Genomic DNA, 22,440 nt, shown 5'->3' with positions numbered 1-22,440 from the left:
CTACCTGTAACATTATAAATCAACTATACTTCAATCCAAAAAAAGAAAACAGCAGAACCCAAACTGCCTTATCCACCGTAGAAACTACCAGTATGTATAAGGAAAATGCTAGAAAAGGAATGGGAAGACATGAAAGGTCTTCCATGCTGGACGTTGTTTCCAATGTTTGAAATCATGTGAGTGCTCTTTTCACAGTCTGTGTGGGGACCGTCGGAATGAATGAAGCAAGACGGGAGAAATTCAGGCAGTGAGGGCACACAAGCGCTGAGTGCTGACTGTGCCACCCAGTCCAGCACTCGGCCCGCCTTCAGGGTGACCGAGCCTTACAGCTAACCTGAGAGCTCTGACTTTCAGCCCATTTTTTTTTGGTCACGCCTCATGGCTTGGGGGAACTCTCGTTCCCCAACTAGGGACTGGACCTGGGGGCACAGTGGTGAAAGCGCTCAAAGGGGTCAACGTGGAGAAAGTGGAGAAGTCTTAACCACCAGGCCACCAAGAAACTCCTCCCCGTTTCCTTCCCCCAAGCCCATTTTACAGATGCGAAAACCCTTTAAAATGGCTTAAGGGAAGGCTTACAGGAAAGAAGCAATCAGTCAAGGAAGAAGGAGCTTACAGGGAAGCTTCCATGGAAGAAGCAATCAGTCAAGGCCCTGTTAGCAAGACACAGAGATTGGATTTGAACCCACATCTTTAGACTCAGAATACCAGCACTTGCGTGCTGTAGGATCCTACGCACCATAAACTCAAACTCAGGTAACCTTTGGTGCCAATGTGGGTTCCTGAAAAGCTTCCTAAAGATACACATCCACGAGCTGCCACTTTAAAAATGTATAACAGCCTTTGATGTGCGTCCCCCAAAGCTCCATTGCTTATAAGAACTGAACAATGAGATGATAGTTCTCCAGAGAAAAATACAACTATTGAAGCAAAATCTCGATGACAGCATTCTCTTCTCTGAGTTCGATTCATCTCCACGATGCACAAATGCCTCGCTTCATTGAAACCTCAGCATTGGGTCTGAATAAGGCAGAGAGGTTTCCTCGTACCATTCATATGGCTTGAGGACTGACCAGCCAAGATCTTGGCATGTCTGTTCCTGCTGACGAGAATACCAGCCTGGGTGAAGCTCAATTCAGCAGCCCCGTTCCCTGCAACTTACAAACCATGGGACGATGCTCAGCCTGGATTTGATCAGGGAATAAATGACAGAAGCAATGAAGTATTGGGATGGCCAAAAGGTTTGTCTGGGTTTGTAAGATATTATGGAGAAAACTGAAAGAAACTTTTGGCCAACCCAACAGAACGAATTAGCTGAGCAACAAGATAACTGATTGTGAACCTCGCCTAGCAAAAGCCCTCCATTCTCTCTCGCTCCTTCTATTCTTCCAGGTGCAGCCCATCAAAATCTTAATTGCCCAATTCGTGCCCAACATATACTGAACAAAATCTGAAAAGGAATATCTAACGATGCTTCTTCTCTAACTTTTTGAAAGCCTCCATAATAAAACAAACCCTAGGTGTTCCCCACAGTGTAGCCTGCAACAACTCAAACTGAAAGTCAACTTCTATAGTAGAAATTAACACAACATCTTAAATCAACTCTACTTCAATAAAATAATTTTTAAACAACCCAATGACAGTAACAAAAAAATAATGAGTAAAATAAGAAAGTCAACTTCTTGGTTAAAAAAATGTATAAACAAAAGGCCCTTTTTAGAAATGAGCTTTATTTTCAATCCTACTTAGTTCTAAAAGCCTTCATATTTATTTTTTCCTCCCACCAGGTTACCTACAAGCTTGGATTCCACACATCACAACAAATAAATCAAACACCTGCAGGATCCGGGTGCTGACCACCAGACGGCCACATTGGTGATAAAATTCAGACTTGGATTCAAAGAAGCTTCTGTGCAAAATGCTGTATTTCCTCAAATGAGGGTTATTGTTTGTCAATCTTGAAATCATCCACTTAAAAAGCAGACCCCCAAACCCAAGCTTTCAGAACTGGATCCCAGTACCACCACATAAATCACTCTCATTCTAAAGACTCTACAATTAATGGTCCCCAAAAGTTACTTTAATAGAGGGCTTCCAGGCAAGGCAAAGTTTCTCTTAAAACCCCCATTCACCCTGCCAACTGCTCTGCACCTCTCTTCCATGGGAATCCGTAATACTTCACCCTCAAAGTCCTGGGGCAACCTTAGTGGCACCGTGTGGCCGAGCACAGCCCACTGTGATGGGAAAGGAATCTGGACACTGACCCAGCAACAATGGACTTGCTCAGTCATCACAAACGCAGTGCAGTAAGAGGCTGCATCAAACCAAAACGCCAGCCTTTCTGCTTCAGATCCCTGGGTAAGAAAGATTTTTACAAGTCCGTGTCACTCGAACCAAAAAAGGATGGTCATTAAAAATAAACCAAGAAAGACACAGAAACGGGTTTCCAGGGAAAGCCTGGTAGAAGAGAGATTCTGCTCTGATTAAACAGGTTCTTTTATCTTTGGGGAATGCAACATTATCCCAGCCCTTTACATACACTCTCCTCAGACTCCTTAAGTAGACAGCATTTCAAGGCAGCGATCAAAGTGAAAATATCTTTGAAAAGAAAACAGCGATGTGGCTGGGAAACCGTGTGCATCTTGGCGAACATTTTTTCCACCCACCACAAGCTTGGACTTTCTGGGAAGGTCACTCGGTTTCCGGTCAGAAACATTCTCGAAGTCGTCAGGAACGGAGGAAGAGAGACTCAGGAGGTGTGCTCTCGGTTCTGCGTCTGGAGCTCAGGAACCAAACAGCCTGGAAAAGTTAGAGGGCAAACCTCCATGAGGATGGGAAGCTGTAGCCTTGAAAATGCTGTCAGGAAATATTTTCTGGTTACCATTACTATGGGCTTCCCAGGTGGCACCAGTAGTAAAGAACCCACCTGCCAATGGAGGAGACTCAGAGAGGCAGGTTCAATCCCTGGGTTAGGAAGATCCCCTGGAGTAAGAAATAGCAACCCACTTCAGTACTCTTGCTTGGAAAATTCCATGGACAGAGGAGCCCAGTGGGCTACAGTCCATGGGACCGCAAAGAGTCAGACACATTCTATTACTAAGATTATTTTGCATCATTTTCTGATTTTACAAGTAACTCTATTACACAACAACGTAAACACACTTAACACTCAACTGTACACGTTAAAAAAAGTAACTCTTCTAAAAAGTATCTACGTCTTATTTTAGCCCATGCTCTATCACGGCAAGTCAGTGGTGACTTTCATAAATGAAAAAGACCTTTGAGTAAACAATTATTAGAGAACTGCTAACTGAAAAAATCTGGAACAAGAGAGGCCTAGAAACTGGATCAATGTTCATGAAGTTTGGGAATGGGTATACAGGTTATGATACAGGCCTACAGGGGAAAACTACAGAGTTGTTAAAAATATACACAGTTGACTCTTGAACAACACAGGTTGGAACGTGTACCAGACTACTTATACGTGGATTTTGTCTTTTTTTTCAATAGTAAATTCCACAGTACTACAGGATCTAAGGTTTGGTTAACTGGATTTTTTTCAACAGTAATAGGAAAAGGAGTACGTCAAGGCTGTATATTGTCACCCTGCTTATTTAACTTCTATGCAGAGCACATCATGAGAAACGCTGGACTGGAAGAAGCATAAGCTGGAATCAAGATTGCCGAGAGAAATATCAATAACCTCAGATATGCAGATGACACCACCCTTATGGCAGAAAGTGAAGAGGAGCTAAAGAGCCTCTTGATGAAAGTGAAAGAGGAGAGCAAAAAAGTTGGCTTAAAGCTCAACATTCAGAAAACGAAGATCATGGCATCTGGTGCCATCACTTCATGAGAAATAGATGGGGAAACAGTGGAAGACTTTATTTTGGGGGGCTCCAAAATCACTGCGGATGGTGACTGCAGCCATGAAATTAAAAGACGCTTACTCCTCGGAAGAAAAGTTATGACCAATCTAGACAGCTTATTAAAAAGCAGCGACATTACTTTGCCAACAAAGGTCCATCTAGTCAAGGCTATGGTTTTTCCTGTGGTCATGTATGGATGTGAGAGTTGGACTGTGAAGAAGGCTGAGCACCAAAGAATTGATGCTTTTGAAGTGTGGTGTTGGAGAAGACTCTTGAGAGTCCCTTGGACTGCAAGGAGATCCAACCAGTCCATTCTGAAGGAGATCAACCCTGGGATTTCTTTGGAAGGAATGATGCTCAAGCTGAAGCTCCAGTACTTTGGACACCTCATGCGAAGAGTTGACTCACTGGAAAAGACTCTGACGCTGGGAGGGATTGGGGGCAGGAGGAGAAGGGGACGACCAAGGATGAGATGGCTGGATGGCATCACGGAGTCTGAGTGAACTCCAGAAGTTGGTGATGGACAGGGAGGCCTGGCGTGCTGCGATTCATGGGGTCGCAAAGAGTCGGACACAACTGAGCGACTGAACTGAACTGAAACACTGCAGTACTACACGATCCAAGGTTGGATGAATCTGTAGATGCAGGACTGCGGATATGGAGGGCCAACTATAAAGTTACACTTGGATTTTCAACTACGAGGACAGTCGACTCCCCTAACCCTTGTGCTGTCAATTAATAGTATAAGGGAATTCTCTGTATTATCTCTGCAACATTTCTATAAACCTAACTCTTTCCAAGATAAAAACGGTTATTTGAAAAACTAACAACAGATGGGGCAGGAACAATTAAGTCACACCACATACAAACGAAAGAAGCTGGATCCCTACTTCACATCATACACAAAAGTTAACTCAAAATGGATCACAGACCCAATTATTAAAACTATACAACGTTTACAAGAAACTTTTAGGTGAAAGTCCTTGTGACCTTAGGTTGAAAAGTGAAGTGAAAGTCGTATCTGACTCTTTGCGACCCACGGACTGTAGGCTCCTCTGACCCACCTCTGTCCATGGAATTCTCCTGGCAAGAATAATGGAGTAGGGTGCCATTCCCTTCTCCAGGGGAATCTTCCTGACCCAGGGATCGAACCAGGTATCTTGCATTAAAGGTGGACTCTTTGTCATCTGAACCACCGTCTGAGCCACCAGGGAAGCCTTGGATGAGGCAATGACTTTGAGGCTATAACACAGAAAGTACAAGCGATAAAAGAAACAGACATACTGGATTTCATCAAATTTGTAGAATTTTGCGCTTCAGATGACACCATCAAGAAACTGAAAAGACAATCCACCAAATGGGAGGAAATACTTTCAAATCATTTGCCTGATAAGGGACTGGTATCCAGAACTTAAAAAGAACCCCTCCAATTACAACTTTAGTAATAATCCAACTAAAAACTGGCAAAAGATCCAAACAGACATTTCACCAAAGAAGATATACAAACGGCCAATAGTTCAATGTCATTAACTGTCAGGGAAATGTAAATCAACCTTCACATCCATTAGGAAGGCTATAATCAAAAAGATTGACAATAACAAGCATTAGCAAGGTCGTGCAGAAATTGGAACCGTCAGACACTGCTAGTGGGAATGTAAATTGCTGAGCCACTTTGAAAGAGTCTGGCGGTTCCTCAAAAGGATAAATATAGTTACCATATGACCCAGCAATTCCACTCTTGGGTATATACCAGAGATCTGAAAACTTAAGTCTGCATAAACACTTGTACACAAACGTTTGTATCAGCATCCTTCAAAATAGCCGAAAAGTGGGAACATCTCAAATAGCCACCAACCGACGCGCAAACTGCGGCCTATCAATACAATGGACTATTATTCAGTCACAGAAAGAAACGAAACAGTGACACACACACTACACCATGGAAGAACGCAGACAACGTTCTGCTGAACGAAGGCAGCCAGACACCAAAAGCCACACGTGACGCCATCAGCGTGGAACATGACAACACGCGAATCCAGCAGGGACAGGAAGGAGGTCAGTGGCTGCCTAAGGGCGGGAAAGGGAGGGACGGGAGGGATCTGCTCAATGGGTAGTGGGTTTCCCTTGCAGTGGATGAAAACATCCTGGGACTAGAGGTGACAGGTGCACAACCATACGAAAATACTACAAAATACTCAACTGTGAAGACTGACTTCCACTTCTTACTTAAAATCTTGACACTTTCCTTTTCTCCCTATCTTCCCCTGCCCATAATTTTTTACGAATATTTCAACATAAAGAAGAGTTAAAAGGACAGTTCAGCAAACACCCACAAACACACGACCTACACTCTGTAATTAACGCTTCACTTTACCATGTATCCATCCGTTCATCCACCCAATTATCCATCTACATAATTCTGGATATGTTTCAAAGTTGCAGGTATCAGTGCCCTTGGTCTCTAAACATTCAGACACCTTTCTCCCTGTGAAGTGAAGTGAAGTTGCTCAGTCGTGTCTGACTCTTTGTGACCTCAGGGACTGCAGCCCACCAGGCTCCTCCACCCATGGGGTTTTCCAGGCAAGAGTACTGGAGTGGGCTGCCATTGTCTTCTCCATTTCTCCCTATATTTCAAGCTTTTTGTTGCTGTTGTGCAGTCACTATGCCACGTCTGACTCTTTGTGACCCCATGGACTGTAGCACGTCAGGTTTCCCTGACCTTCACCATCTCCTGGAGTTAGCGCAAACTCATGTCCATTAGGAGAAGGCGATGGCACCCCACTCCAGTACTCTTGCCTGGAAAATCCCATGGGCGGAGGAGTCTGGTAGGCTGCGGTCCATGGGGTCGCTAGGAGTCGAACACGACTGAGCGACTTCACTTTCACTTTTCACTTTCATGCATGGGAGAAGGAAAATGGCAACCTACTCCAGTGTTCTTGCCTGGAGAATCCCAGGGACGGGGGAGCCTGGTGGGCTGCCGTCTCTGGGGTCGCACAGAGTCAGACACAACTGAAGCGACGCAGGAGCAAGAGCAGCAGCAGCAGCATGTCCATTGAGTCGACGATGCCATCCAACCATCTCATCCTCTGTCGCCCCCTTCTCCTCCTGCTCTCAGTCTTTGCCAACATCAGGGTCTTTTCCAATAAGCCAACTTTGTGCATTAGGTGGCCAAAGTATTGGAGCTTCAGCTTCAGCATCAGTCCTTCCAATGAAAATTCAGGGTTGATTCAAGCTTTTTAGGACTTTTTAAAAATTTCCAACTGAGCTCAGCTCCAACAATTACAAAAGTGAGCGTACAGAATAGTGAACCATCCCCTTGGACCCGCTGCCTTCCTCAGCAGTCACAGCACGGTTGCCTCAGTGGACAGGCTGGACTAGACCCTCCAGATTCCGCACGGGCAGTCACTTCCCTCGCTCACTCATTCAGCATTCAGTCAGTGTTACTGTGTGCGAGTCACAACACCAGAGTGTGACGCCAGAGTGTACCTGCAGGTGATAGCCCACCTTTTTACTTTCTAAACATTTTCCTGGGTGTGCGTGTGGGTGGGAGTGGGGAGGCAGAATTCCCTGACGGTCCAGTGGTTAGGACTCTACACTCTCACTGCCGAGGGCCCAGGTTCTATTCTCGGTTGGGGAACTAAGATTCCACAAACCATGCAGCATGGCCAAAAAGAAAAAAAGAAGAAAAAAAAATTCTGTGTAGACATGTTATCAGTGATGATGTCATCACCATTGGTCATATGAGTATCTTTTGAGCTACCTGACTCTTCTCCTATTCTTGGAGATTTAGGTGATTTCCACTTTTTAACAGCCTGAAAGAGTCGGTCGCTACCCTCCCTGACAGAGCCCTTTCTGGAGAAAAGCTTCCCTCACTCAAGAGCATAGGCTGAAAGAGTTGGCTTAGGTCAGGGAGCTATAAAAAGTCACAATCAAAATCAGGATCCTAGGCTACTGGCTAAGCTAGCCTTGGGCTGAGCCGAGAGGTTACGAAGCCTGAGGCTACCATCCTGATGGCCACAAGCCAGCAGACAAGTAGTGAAGAAAGCTGGTCAGGTAAGAAAGGATGATGAAGCCGATGGACAGAGAAAATGATGAGAACATAATGAGTTCTCCTCTGCCCCAGAACCTTTGCACATGCTACTGCTGGCACTACTATGCCTCTCTCCAGCTCTGTAAAAGGCAGATTTCCTCTCGATCTTTAGGTCTTGATTTCAATGGCATCTTCTTAGCTTCTCCCTGACCATCCTAAACTGGGAGCCTCCCCCTTCAATTCTCCACCTTGCAATTGATTTTTTTCCTATTTTCTTGCTATGCCCTGTTATTCTGTGCATTCACTGACAGAAAAATGTTAGTCGCTCAGTTGTGTCTGACTCTTTGTGACCCCACGGGCTGTAGCCCGCCAGGCTCCTCCATCTGTGGGATTTTCCAGCATGAATACTGGAGTGGGTAGCCATTTCCTTCTCCAGTGGATCTTCCTGATCCACAGTTTGAACCTGGATCTCCTGCATTGCAGGCAGATTCTTAACCGTATGAGCGACCAGTGTGTTCACTGAAGGCAGGGACTGTGGCTGTTTCGGTCTCAACTGTAATCCTGGAGCACAGCCCTCGACAGACACTTGTGAATAAATACTAATAAATGAATGAAGGAGGAGCTCCCCAACACTTCTACTTTCTGTGAGGACTTAGTTATACTTCCTACACTCCTGCAAATTCCTTGATCTCTTCATGAGCCCTCTTTGTACCTAGGTAGGCCTCATCCAAACTCCCCAAAGGGGCCTTTCTAGGCCCCTATTTTTGGGCTTCTCTGGTGGCTCAGACACTAGAGAATCTGCCTGCAATGCAGGAGACCCGGATTTGATCCTTGGGTCAGGAAGATCCACTGGAAAAGGGCATTGCAACTCACTCCAGTGTTCTTATCTGGAGAATTCCATGGACAGAGGAACCTAGCAGGCTACAGTCCATGGGACTGCAGAGAGTCAAGACATAAGTGAGCAATTAATACTTGTCAGGCATACTTTACAGTCCTCTTTCCGGGCTCTAAAATACTTTCTAGTGGCACAGAAACCCCTGCTCACCTGACCTCCTACATCCTAGAATCATTCCCTTAAACAGCTACTTGGTTGACACAAGGACCACCCAGCAACCCCAAATTCAGCATCTCAATGACTGAAGACAGCATCTCAATGACTCAAGACAGCCAACTTTTCATTCTCTTCCTCTTTAGAGAAAGGACACAGGGATGGGCCCAGCATGCCCCAGAACCCCTGATGCTCTTGTTTCTTTTCCCCTGAGTCTGCTTCCCCTGAGTGTCATAATTCATTAACAGCAGCACTGGAATTATGGCCCTAACACTGAAAGGAAAACCAATCCAACCGGGTATTTTTCACCTAATGAGAAAAATATAAATATAAATAGGCATATAAGCCAGAAATAATTTCTGAATACACTTCTGCTGGCTTCCAGCAGGGTGGGAGCAAAACCCAGCAGCACACTGGTCTCAAGCCATAGTTTCCACTTTGGCTAACGCCAAGCATAGGCTAAGCACAACAGAGCTGGCAAGAGGTGACGGAGCCACAGGCTCCAGGGAAGGCATCTCTTGACAGCTCCCGCCAAGGCCCCGGGCACAGCCAGGACTTGGAGAACGCCATGTTCTAATCAAAGCTTCAGCCTGGACTGCAGGGACATAGTTTAACTCCTGTAGACCCCTGTTTCCTCTCGAGCATAGTTACTTTGAAAGCAGAAATCATGACACAAAAGTGCAGACTGGGCGGACAGAGAACGACCATCAGGAGGATCATTCTAGGGAACGACACTGAGAGCAATAATGATGGAGGAGACAGGCGGGCTGGACTTACACGATCATGCAGAACATCATGAAAACGTTCCACAGCGCGATGAAGATTCGAAAGTATCTGAGGCTCAGCAGGAACTCCCGGATGTTGTCACCTGGGAAGTCAGAAAGCATTTTCACAAGCAGGGCTAACACTTCTGTTTTCAGCACTGCAGTGTGCTTCTGTGGCCCCTGCCCGCCCCACACCCCCTGCCCCCGTATCCCAGCAACAGCATGGCTTGTCCTTTGGGCCACCTCTGTTCCCCAACCCTGAGCACTCAGGCTATAGCTGCCAATGACCAACCCCCAGAGAGGACCAAGCCCCCAGCCTCTGAGTAGCTCAGGGAAGAGCACATGACCCAAATCTGTCCAGTGAGAGCTGGCCCTGCGACTGTGGCCCCAACTACTGGGAAAGAGGCACCTGCTTTCTACCAGGGTTGCTGGGCTGTGAAGATGGAAGCCCAACTCTCTAAGGCAGGGGTTGGAAAACCATGGCTGGTCCACAGGCCAAAACTGGCCTCTGCTACTTACTTCTGTATAGCCCATGAGCGAATAAAATTTTTTTTTAATGATTAAAAAACAACAACAACAAAGCTTTTAGTGAGACACACGAAATTACATGAAATTCAAATTTTAATGTCTGTAAATAAAACTTTATTAAAATATAGCCATGCCTATTCATTTACATATTGTCCATGGCAGTTTCCAAATCACAGAGGTGAACTGTTGCACCAGAGACTGATGGCCCACAAAGCCTGAACTATTTATGACCTGGCCCTCCACAGAAAAAATGTGTGTCGAGGGTCTTCTTTACTAACACAAGCCAGCCTGAGAGTAAAGCCAACCCAGGAGGAAGAAGAGCTGGGGAGGGCCACATGCTACAGGTCTGTTTTAAGCTCTGAATCCACATGTGTCTGAAGATCATGCTACCCTTGGATGTTTCCATTCGCTTTACACATTTTGAGCTGGTTTCCAGGATTTACAACTGAAGTGATGGTGTTAGTTGCTCAGTCATGTCCAACTGTTTCTGACTCCATGGACTGTAGCCTGCCAGGCTCCTCTCTCCATAGAATTCGCTAGGCAAGAATACTGGAGTGGGTAGCCAGTCGCTTGTCCAGGGGATCTTCCCGACCCAGGGACTGAAGCCTGGTCTCCTGCATTGTAGACGGATTCTTTACTATATGAGCCACCAGGGAAACCCCTTACAACTGAAAAAGCCTAGTAACTCAGACATGTAAACAAGAGCTTTGCTTTGGTGATGACTTACTCTAGTACACACTGATGCCAAGAAAAGAAACCACTCCAAGGAGAGGGAATTTGGTACATGAAGACTCCAGAGGGACTTCCCTGGCGGTCCAAGGATTAAGAATCTGCCTTCCAATACAGGAGATGCAGCTTAGATCCCTGGTTGGGGCAAGAAGATCCCACATGCCTCAGGGCAACTAAGGCCGTGAGCTGCAACTACTGAGCCCACACATCAGACAAAAGAAGCCTGTGCACAACGAAAGATCCCACATGTCACAAGGAAGATCTTGCGTGCCACAACTAAGATCTGATACAACTACAAACCATAAATATTAGGGGAAAAGAAGATTCCAGAGACCTGGGTTCCAGAACCTTTCTCTGGGGTTTTGGGTTGACTGCCCAGCCTCTTAAGGCCTCCAGAATGAGATGAGGCATCCAGACGAGGTGCTCTACAAGGGTGGCACCCCAAGTGCCATCCATAGACCAGGGCTGTCCGGGAAGTATGGAATGCCAGGTAGGAGCTCGGAAACTTCCAGAGCAACCCAACGTTGATGGCCACTTGGCGCTGCTGCACCATCCAAGCACAGAAGTAGCACAAGGTCTTGCTCAACATAGTTTAGACAAGTCCAGCACTGTCCAAAGGGGATTCCCTGGTGGCTCAGTGGTAAAGAACCTACCTGCAATGCAGGAGCCGCAGGAGACGTAGGTTTGATCCCTGGGTGGGGAAGATCCCCTGGAGGAGGGCATGGCAACTCACTCCAGTATCCTTGCCTGGAAAATCCCATGAACAGAGGAGCCTGGTGGGTTGCAGTCCATGGGGTTGCAAAGAGTCGGACCCAAGTGAGTGACTAAACAACAGTGTTGTCCAAGTTACGGGGTTAGTGACATATAACACACCCTCCATAGCGTTGGCCCAGCACGGACTACAAATGTCAGAGACAGGTCCATCCCCAGGATGTCTGCAAGGCACTGCTTGGTGAGGCCCTTCTCTGAGCCCAGATCACAAAAATGGCCTCTCTCCCTCTCAACAAAGGCTGATTAAAGGCCACTAGTCTGGGGGGTACAGGGAGGAATGAGACAGGTATCCCCGCCCCAAGGAGCTCACTGGGAGGACAAATACTAAACAAGTAACCACATAACTGATAATTCACTGTGAGTGCCGTGGGAGCTATAACGGGGTACCCAACCTGGCGTGCGTCAGGAGTGGGGTGGGGTCAGAAGTCTCACTGATTAAGTGCATAAGCTCGGATGTTACATATGGGCTGAAGTTTACTGTCCTTCCGCGCAGATGACTTGGGCCTATGTGTGCCCCAGTTTCTTCTGGTGTAAACAGGGATGATGGGGGACTGGGAAGTCTGCTGCCCAGTGCCCATTATATAGGATGCTCTCGGTAAATGAAGTCACTATGATATTAGGGGTCAATCAAGCAGATGATGGACAGGGAGGAGCATTCTCTGCAGGGGTATCAGCCCACACAGAGTCCTAGCTTGAAGGAGCCTTGCAAGAAGCCCCCAGTCAGAGGAAAGTCACTGTTCTGACCATCCTTGTCATCAGTGCCCCTGCTACCTCCAAGCTAGAATAGTGCCTTACACAGTGGGTAAGCAGCGCACACAAGTGCTGAACGAATGTAAGCGTGTATGAATGACTGACAGATGAATGGTCTAGTGACTGAGAGGACAATCTCTGGAGACAGAAACACCCAGGCTCAAATCCTCATGCTGTCACTGATTTGCTCGGTGGCCACCAAAAAGTTGAGCTCCATTTCTGAGCCTCAGTTTCCTCATTCCTCAGTTTCCTAACACAGGAAAATGCTCCTTACCTTTTAGAAACAGAGGTGGAATGAAATACCTGTAGGAAGCACCTAACAAGGCAGCCACCACCAGGCCAGCCCCCGATAAAGGAGAGCTGTCAGACGGTCTGTTCCGATTCACAGCTCCTCAGGGTTCCTGCTGTCCCCATGCAATGCTCCCTCATGACACCCATGAGCTTGGCTACAACGCCGCCTCCTCAGAGGGCCTTCCCTCCATACAAGGAAGCTGAAGCAGCAACCCCATTGCTAGCCTACATCTTCTCCTTTACTGTCTGTTCTTTGTTGAGGGACTGTTTGTCCCACTCTGTGTGACTACAACCCAGAGGCAGGAATTACCTCTGTCTTGTTCCCTGCTGTGCTCCCAGCATCCAGCACAGTAGCTAGTATATAACAGGAGCTCAATCAGTGCTAGGTGAATGAAGGGATGAATGGGTGTAATAGTCAGGTACAGGTCCCATTAGACTCCAAATAGTTGCATGAGTCAATTTAGCTGCAAGTATATATTCAAGAGCCACCAGAGGCCAGGCGGGTAAAATGCTATAAAGGGGGCGGAGGCTGGGATAAGCTAGAGTCCACAGGCCCCACTTCGATGGGGTTCTGCTTCTCAGCTCCCATTCAACAGATGCCAAAAGGTCTCTTGAACTCCAAGTTGTAGAATGTTCTGATTTACATCTGAATTTTTATATGACACCTTCTGGCTTATTTGAAAGCTAATCTAATTGAAAATTAAATTAATCTAATTGAAAATTAAATAGGTCTACAGCATTCTGAACCCACTCCAATATTCTTGCCTGGAGAATCCCATGAAAAGAGAAGCCTGTGGGGGCCCTGTGAGGGTTCTGGTTCATGAGGTTGCAAAGAGCTGAACACAGCTGAACGACTGAACAATAACAACAGCATTCTGAAGAAAATACCTATTTGTGAGGATATTCATTCATTCACACTGGAATGTTGGAACTTCAAGGACACAAGGAAGCCAAAACAAGCTGGAGCCTCTTTTCTGGAGCTTAAGACCAAGTGTGAGAAGTAGATACTAGCCAGATGATAGCACACACAGAAGAAAATTATAATTGTAAAAAGTGATATGAGTGCTGACCTATGCAAGGAGGCCTGGTAAGAGAAACAAGTGGATGACAAAGGTGGGTAGAAGGAACAGCACAAACTCCGGCCACCCTCACCACACACACTTAAAACTGATGAGAAAAAACTGTCCTCTCCGAAATGTACCAATTTCAGAGTCCTGAAAGGAGGCCTTACCTGTGCTGGGCTCCCTCGACTCCTCCCCAAAGCCCTGCGTGTCCTTCTTTTTCCTACAAAGAGAAGCAGACAGCGTCCACTTTCAGTAGGACAAACACATCACCTGGTCTCCAGGCCCTGATCCCCAGCTCAGAGGAGAGTTCTAGCCCTACCGCTGGTTTGCTGTGACTTCGAGCAGTTCAGTGATCCTCCCTGGACCACCACTTGCCCCGCAAATCATAGCTATGACTACAGCCATCGACGGGGTGGAGGCGGTGGTCCGAGGGTGCCAGATGTGGGGCTGAGGATACACGTTAGGGCTAAGAGATTCTCGGGGGATGGGCTCTCATGGGTCCGAGCAGAGGGATACTGGGGAAACTGAAAGTCTGGATTTCAAGTTGCGGTGGCGCAGAGGATCGGAGAAGGACGGACCGGAATGGAGGCGGAACTAGAGTCCTGGACTTGGGGGCGGGGCCGGGGTCGTAGGGCAGGCTCACGCTCGCAGGGGCGGGGCTACGGTTCCCGCGGATGGAGCCACGGTCCAACGCGGCCTACTCACAGCTTAAAGTTGAGTACCGCCCCGGCGTTCATCAGCAACGTCCTGCAGAGAAAGAATACGGTTACTTAGACCGCCCCCCACCGTACAGGGCCCTCACGTCCCATCCTCTGGTCCCCCTAATTACCCAAACAGCAGGATGTCCCCGATCATCGTTACGGCAGGCGCGTCCGTCAGAACAGGAAGCGGAAACCTCGGGGAGGGAGGGGAGAGACACATGAACCAACCAATCTGGAAGCAGCTCTGGAGAGGGCTGAGCCAATCAAAGACCAAGGCGGGCAGGGTCCCGCCTTCTACAGGCCAAGCCCCTTAAAGGAAGAGCCGGTGTTAATGAAAATGTTAGTCTCTCAGTCGTGTCCCACTCTTTGCGACCCCATGGACTGTAACCCCTCAGGCTCCTCTGTCCATGGACTTCTCCAGGCAAGAATACTGGAGTGGGTTGCCATTCCCTTTTTCCGGGAATCTTTCCGACCCAGGGCTCGAACCCACATCTCCCGCATTGCGGGCATATTCTTCACCATCTGAGCTCCCAGGCCTTGAACGTAACCAGGAAAGGGCGGGGCGAGAACATGACGTCATCCAACGGGAAGGAACCTTATGGGCAGGATTGGGTCACGGATTGGAAGCCTATCGCCCACGTGTGAGTGACCAGCGCTCCACACCACTAGCCCAGCAGCTTTTCCTTCTGCTGGGCTAGGTTCTCAAAGGATGCGGCCTCTGGAAAAACGGGATCTTTTGATCATTAAACTGCATAGGGGAATGGATCCCGACGCAGTGGGCTCTCCCTGACATGTACACTCCGACTGTTGGGTTCCAAAGGGCCTCCTCCTGGGCCCCACGGAAGGCAAGATCCCCACTAGCCGGGGGCACTATCGGGGGCGGGGGTTCCCACTGAGCGGTTCCCTCGGAGGACGTGATTCCTCGCGGAGGACAGAAGTTATGACTTAGAGCTGGGATCATGACGGATCGATAGAGGACTAGGGATCTGACCGGAAAGACCCTATGGGGCACGGGAGTATGGGGTTCACAAGTGATCCGGTCCCACGGGGGGATGGAGGTCTCGAATCAAGGGCTCCACAGAGGACGTGGGTCCTAACCGAGCCCCACAGGAGTGGGGTCCTGAATGATCCGTCCTGCCTGAGTGGGCTCCTTGAGGAACGGATATCTCCCCCCTCCAAGGATAGATTCCGTGTCCAACTCACACTCCACAGCGACCCCGCACCCGGCATCATCCACCCACCCCACTCCCCCGGGCTGGGCTGTATCGGGTCATGATGGCTCGAGAGAGAGTGTGGGATGCTGGACCGACCGAGCTCCATGGGACAGGACGGTCCCACGACCCGCCCGGAGGCCAGCGGTCGCTCCTCCTCTCCCGCGGGGGCCGGGTTGGGGCGGCGCCTGGCGGGCGGGGGCGGGTCCAGCGGCGGGGGCGCAGTTGCCAGCGACGGGACGCACCGGGCCGGGGGCTGGGGTGGGACCCGGTGGGCGCCATGGAGCTGCTCTCGGCGCTGAGCCTGGGCGAGCTTGCGCTCAGCTTCTCGCGGGTGCCCCTCTTCCCTGTTTTCGACCTTAGCTACTTCATCGTCTCCATCCTCTACCTCAAGTATGAGCCAGGTGAGCCAGCGCCGGGGTGCTGAAGAGGGCTGGCATTACGGGGCGGGAGACGGCAGGAAACCCAGGGGTCTGGAGGAGGGGAAAGGCCTGGATCGTGAGGAAGCAGTCCCAGGGGTCGGTTCGGGGACGCCGGCAGGTTCTGGTATCGTGGGGGCAGGCAGAAGGGACAGATGTGAGCGAGGGGAAGGAGAGAACCCTTGGGATTGTGGGGCTGGGGGAGGAGAAGCAGATGCAGGAGAGGAACGTGATTGTTCGGAGGAGTGGGGAACAGGTGCTGGGGAGGATGCGGGGAGAGAGAGGTCAGGGATCCTGGCAGCAGAGGGTCTCATGAACTTGGGCGAGGGGCTAGGTCGTGGTGAGGGCGCAGGCGGGGGTCGGCTCTGCTGGCCAGGTCACAAGTCCTGGCTGCCTGCAGCCCTGACCTCTCTCCTTGCCCTTGGCGCCAGAGCCAAAGCCGCAGCTGAGTGTCTATATAAGGGCCGGCAGTGCTGGGGGCTGTGATCAGGTTCAGAGAAAGTGACACCGATGTCGCTTTCCTGCTGTGGCTCTGGGGCAACCTCTTCTCCCTTTGCCTGGGCCGAGGCTGTGCCGGATCTTGGAGCCCAGCGGGAATTCTTCCAGCTCTGGCCCGGATCCTTTCCACTTATTGAGCTGGACCGGCCCTAGGGCAGGGTAATCTGGGGTCAGCCTCCTCCCACCAGCTCCAGACCCTTTTGGAGAATCGCTGGGGGAAGACCCAGAGTCTTGGATTTTTTTTTTTTTTTTCCAGTAACAGTAAATGGCCTCCTTAGAATGCAGCCTATTTTTATACAAGGCTTAGGGAGTGTTTCTTATTCATCTCCTCCTATTTTAATAACTCTAGCACAACAGCAAACTAAAGGGACAATAGAATTTTAGATTTAGAAAAAAGACCAATCACCTGAAACTTTGTGATCTTTTCTCCCACTTAGATGTAAATTACTCCTGTACCCTCTCAGAAATAGCTTTTCTTTTCTTTTTTTTAAGATGATAAAGATAGGTGCTAGTGTACATTAAAGAGAAAAATCAAATTGAAAAGCCTAAAGAAAAAAGAGATAATTACAGTCGATGTTGTGGCTGCCTTCCAGACCTCACTTCTCTGCATTTATACCCCTGTCGTTATGGATGTAAATGCACAGTCTTATGCAAATAGGATCATACTCTGCCTGCGGAGTGTTTCTGTTCTATTTTAGCTCGTCCACATGCCAGAGCCTATTTCTTTATAAGCGCTTTTGGAAAGCAGTTCCTTTGCAAAGCAAAATAAGCTTTGTGTTGTCTTAGCCCGAACACAGGGCTGTATTTCCTGTCTGCAGATGAATTTCTGGTGGCTCATACCAGGTCTCTTGGGCAAGTACAGAACCTAGCATACATTGGGGGATCTAAAATTGTGTAGGGCAGGAGCCCGGTAGTGATGTAGGACACAAGTGTCTGGAAGGAAAGCGGTCTCTGGGCTGGCTGGGAGCATGCAGTAGGGATTGAGACATTCCTGCTGGAGTCACAGAATAAACCTTCTGGACTTGAAGTGCTGGAGCCTGAAGGTTCTTGAAGGTTGAAAGGGTGCCTTAGAGGCTCCTGGGGGCCCTCCTTCCCCTATCTCATCTCTACTCCAGGCCAACTGAATCAGAAAGTCTGGGATAGAGACCTGGCATGCTCCTGTTTCAAGCTCTCCTCCCCTAGGGATGCTGAGGAAATAGAGGCTAAGCTAATTTACATATGCAGTGAACCTGTGGTCCCATAGCTGGTAGATGACAGCCTTGGGATTCCAACCCGGGTCTGCTGGACCCCAAGAATGACTACAGTTTTTCTGGAGGACTTGCCTACCCTTAGAAAAGGGAGGCATTGGGCTTAGCTGTAGCCCTCCAGTTTGGTGTTCCTGCTAAGCCTCTGTAAAGGTTTCTTCGCAGTCTGAGTGCTGTTTGCAGGGCCAGCTAGAGAATGCATGGGCCCCTAGGAATTTTGTGAACCTGAGAGCCAATCTGTTAAGGAATAATCTTCAAACTGGAAGCCAGTTCTGCCTTTAGCAGTGAGTAAACACCAGGCAGGTTGTTTTGCTTACATGAGCATCAGTTTGCTCATCTGTGAAATGGGCTCATTGGTACAATAATCTGGGTCCCCTTACCTGGCTCTTATGAAGATCTGTAGAGAATTTGGTCAGTGGTCAGGTCTAAGGCACTTGTGAGAGGTAGTAGAACGATTTGTAAGGCATGAGGCAATGTGTTTCCTGGGCTGCAGGCATTTTCTGGGTCAGACTTTCATGAGAATCCTGAATGAGGATGAAGCACAACACGTGTGGTCCTCAGGTGAACAGCATCTGTGACCCCTGGGTTAAGAAAAGCAGACTGCCAAGCTCCCCACTCAGACCTACTGAAACAGACTCTGCATTTGAACAGGATCCCTGCAAGCTTACTAACATTTGAGAAATGATGGGCTGAAAGAACCTGGAGCTCAATAGGGCAGGGAGGGCCGAATCTGAGTCACCTCTAAGACTCCTAGCTCTAGGCCAGAAGAGAGGAGGAAGTTGTGGGTGCTGGCTGCATGACTGAAGGAATGAGGGAATGACTGAGTGACAGTCAGTGGCTACTTTAAGACCTGATCCACGCAAAGAGCCTTCCAGACTAGTGGTTCTCAAGCATGACTACACATTAGAGTCACCTGGAGAGCTTTGAAGATTCTCATTGTGCAGGGAGTACCCCTCCATCATGAAAATCAGACTTGCAGGGGATGGTACCAGCATCAATATTTTAAGTTCCAGTTTTCTGCACCAGTGTTTCCCAACCTCAACACGAGTGACAGTTAGAGCCAGATCATCCTCTGTGGTGGGGGCCATCCTGTGAGTTTCAGGATGTTTCACAGCATCCCTAGCTTGACCCACTAGAAGCCAGCAGCACACCCCAATTGTGACAACCAAAAACGTCCCCAGATATTGCCAGTGTCCCTTCAGAGGGGCACAGTTACCTCCAGTTACGAATCGTAAATCTAGACTGAGTCTTAAACTCCCGTGCTTCCAAGGGCCTGGCAGGTCACATATAGAAAGCAGAAAGACAGCCAGGTTAGGACAGTCCCCAGGTGAGATCCAGCCACGTGCATCGCCACCTGATTTTAATTTTTCAAGGGAAGCTAGAAATATGATTTGCAGCTTCCTTTGCAACCATGTTTATATGTTAGCTGTTTGAATATCTTCATTCTTTTCTTTTTTAATTCATAGACAATTTTTTTAGAGCAGTTTTAGATCCACAACAAAAAAATGAAAGTAGTTTTCCATATAGGCTGACTACCTCCTCCACACACAGCCATGCCTCCCATTAAGGTTCTGCACCAGAGGGGAGCATTTGTCATAGCTGATGAACAAGCATTATTGTCAGCATCGTTATTGCCCTATTAGCATCATTGTATTGCATTATCAACATCATTCTCAACTGGTCTGTAGTTGACATAAGGGTTCCTCTGTGTTGTACATTTTATGGATTTTGACAAACATATAGTGACATGTGTGCATCATTATAGGGCCTCCCCGCTGGCTCAGTGGTAGAGAATCTGCCTGCCAATGCAGGAGAAGTGGGTTCGATGCCTGGGTCAGGCAGATCCCCTGAGAAGGAAATAGCCACCCACTCCAGTATTCTTGCCTGGAAAATCCCATGGACAGAGGAGCCTGGCAGGCCACAGTTCATGGAGTTGGAAAGAGTCAGACAATACTTTCTGTGACTAAAACAACAACATCCATCATTGTAGTATTGCACAGAAATGCCTCACTAACCTAAAAATGCCACAAGCTCTGCCTGTTCGTCTCTCCTGCCTCTTCTCCCCAAATCCCTGACAGCCTCTGCTCTTTTTGCTGTCTCTATACTTCTGCCTTTCCCAGAATGTCACAGAGTTGCAGTTATACACTATGTAGCCTTTTCAGACTGGCTTCTTTCACTTAGCAATATGCATTTAAAGCTCCTCTGTGTCTTTCTGTGGCTTGATAGCCCATTTCTTTTTAGTGCTGAATAATACTCCATGGCATGACTGTTCCACGGTTTAATTATTCACCTATTGAAGGACATCTTCGTTGCAGTTTGAGCATTTAAAAATTAGTGGGGGGAGCTCAAGAGAACCACAAGTGAGGAAGAAAGCTGAGCACCAAGGCTTGGGGGAGGGAGACTTGTCTTACAGAAACTCTGTGAGCACACCTCCCGTGTTTGGATCTCACACTAAATAGCACAGAATGGTAGCAGTGCTAAGCGTGCCCTGTGGGGACGCCCTTGGTGATCCAGTGGTTAAGACTCCTTGCTACCAGTGCAGGTGGCCTGAATTCAATCCCTGGTCCAGGAACTAGATCCTGCATGCTGCAACTAAGACCTGGTACAGCAAAAAAAAAAAAAAAAGTACACCGGGGAATCTTCTAGCACTTCCCAGCCATCCACAGACAGGACACTAACCCCCAGAGAGGGAATGTGTGCAGCCCATCACAGATCAGAAATAGGGTCAGAATCAGTGCTTCTTCCTTAGGCAGATCTGATTTTTATCATCAGTCCATCCACTAAAATCTCCACCCACAGGTGCTTTCCATTTCAGCCCAGTTCCAGAAATAACCTTCACATAATTGCTAAGCACTAAGCTTAATTTCTTTTCATCTTTCACAAATGAAATGAATAATAGCCCTTTGAAATGAGTAATAGCCCTGGGTGACCACCTCACCCAGGTTTGCCCAAGACAGACATCCAAAGCCCCAGAAACCCCTCAGCCCAAGCAAACAGCGACAGTTGGTTGCTCTAGACAGCATCCCCATTCTACAGATGACTATATTGAGGCCCAGATGGGGAGTGAGCCGCCAGAGCTCACCCATTGAGAGGGGAGTGCTTTGGTGGCAGACCCGGAATTGAAACCCACATTTTTCTGCTTCCTGGTGCTGCTCTAAGACCCAGCAAAAGGAATTAGAATGAAGCATGGCAAAGGGAAAGAGCCAGGGGGACAGTTTCCCCACCACTGCCTTGCTGTGGATCCTCAGGGCAGACTGTCCTCACCGGCCCCAGTCTTCTCCTGTGGTAATGGGGAGACTCATCCTGTCTTTCTAGGGTTTCTAGGAGAGTAGAGAAAATGATAAAAAGCTCACAGACATAGAAAACAAAATTGTGATTGCCCAAGCAGAAAGGGGAAGTATGAAATAGGGGTATGGGAGTAACAGATACACATCGTTGTGGTTTAGTCACTAAGTCACGTCTGACTCTTTTGTGACGCTTTGGACTGTAGGCCTTCATGCTCCTCTGTTCATGAGATTTCCTAGGCAAGAATACTGGAATGGATTGCCATTTCCTTCTCGAGGTGATCTTCCCCACCCAGGGATCGAACCCGTGTCTCTTGCATCTCCTGCACTGGCAGGCAGATTCTTTACTACTGAGTCACCAGGGAAGCTACAGATACATATTGCTGTATATAAAATAGATAAACAACAAAGGTTTGCTGTATAGCACAGGGAACTATATTCAATATCTAATAATAATCTATAATGGAAAAGAATCTGAAAAAAGTATGTATTTATGTATATATAGCTGAGTCACTTTGCTATTTATCTGAAATTAACATTATATTGTAAATCAAGATACTATAGTTCAATTTTATTATTTTTTTGGCCACACTACATGGCTCGTAAGATCTTAGTTCCCTGATCTAGGCCCTTGGTAGCGAAAGCACAGGATCCTAACCACTGGACTGCCAAGGGAATGCCCTTTAATTTTTTTAAAAAAGCATAAAGATGATAATAAACAGCATTGAATCATCAGCATAACTCAGTGAAGGGAATGCTCTCATTCTCCCTTTGACAAAAGAGGGAACAGGCTGGAGGTGAGAGGGGGTGGTGGTGGTCATTTGCCCAAAGCCACTGGAGAGTGAGCCGCAGAGCCAAACCCCAGACGTGTGACTTTTCTACCAGGCTTCCCCCATAGTGAGGAGCCTACGGAGCTCCTGCAAACCCAAGCTCCCCACACCCCCACCCCACCTTATCGTCCCAGCAGGCAAAGGAAAGATCCTGGAAAGAATTCAACCCCTGGGGGTTATTTTTAGTTGCAGAGGTATCCATTTCTGCAAAACATGGGGGCCTCACCTGACCCAGCCCCTATAGGACCCACCAGCTGCTCCCAAGGATTAAATCTCAGCTGGCAGCGTTTTAAATAGATGCCCAGAGGAGAGAAGAGGGCACTGGGCTTCATAATGGAGGCGCTTAGTAGATTCACAGAGGATGTACTTTGGGCTCGTGACTTCAGGGTGAGATGGAGGAGGGAAAATTTGA

The 22,440-nt window shown here is 48.2% G+C and overlaps 2 protein-coding genes across 3 annotated transcripts in view; one reads left to right on the top strand and one right to left on the bottom strand.

The window, feature by feature from the left end:
• Positions 1–1,710: 1,710 nt before the first annotated feature.
• On the bottom strand, positions 1,711–15,915 carry SMIM7 (small integral membrane protein 7). Of its 2 annotated transcripts, none has more exons than XM_069590660.1 (5): positions 14,671–15,915; positions 14,547–14,588; positions 14,009–14,061; positions 9,722–9,812; positions 1,711–2,796 (listed from the first exon to the last, which is right to left on the bottom strand). In XM_069590660.1, exons 1-5 carry the CDS (start codon positions 14,760–14,762, stop codon positions 2,781–2,783), a joined length of 294 nt encoding a protein of 97 aa, XP_069446761.1. In that variant the 5' UTR covers positions 14,763–15,915; the 3' UTR covers positions 1,711–2,780. The 2 variants fall into 2 exon arrangements, with proteins under 2 accessions (XP_069446761.1, XP_069446760.1); XM_069590659.1 differs by having other exon boundaries at positions 14,161–14,588; positions 14,671–14,739.
• TMEM38A (transmembrane protein 38A) overlaps positions 15,124–22,440 on the top strand; it is a 27,457-nt gene continuing 20,140 nt past the window's right edge. Inside the window, exon 1 of the mRNA XM_069590658.1 lies at positions 15,124–16,157. Coding sequence (XP_069446759.1) covers positions 15,815–16,157 — 343 coding nt within the window. The 5' untranslated portion in view covers positions 15,124–15,814. The remainder of the gene's footprint in view (positions 16,158–22,440) is intronic.

The sequence above is a fragment of the Ovis canadensis genome, chromosome 5, assembly GCF_042477335.2.
Source record: "Ovis canadensis isolate MfBH-ARS-UI-01 breed Bighorn chromosome 5, ARS-UI_OviCan_v2, whole genome shotgun sequence".
Lineage (NCBI taxonomy): Eukaryota > Metazoa > Chordata > Mammalia > Artiodactyla > Bovidae > Ovis > Ovis canadensis.
This window is presented reverse-complemented; position numbering and strand designations above follow the sequence as displayed.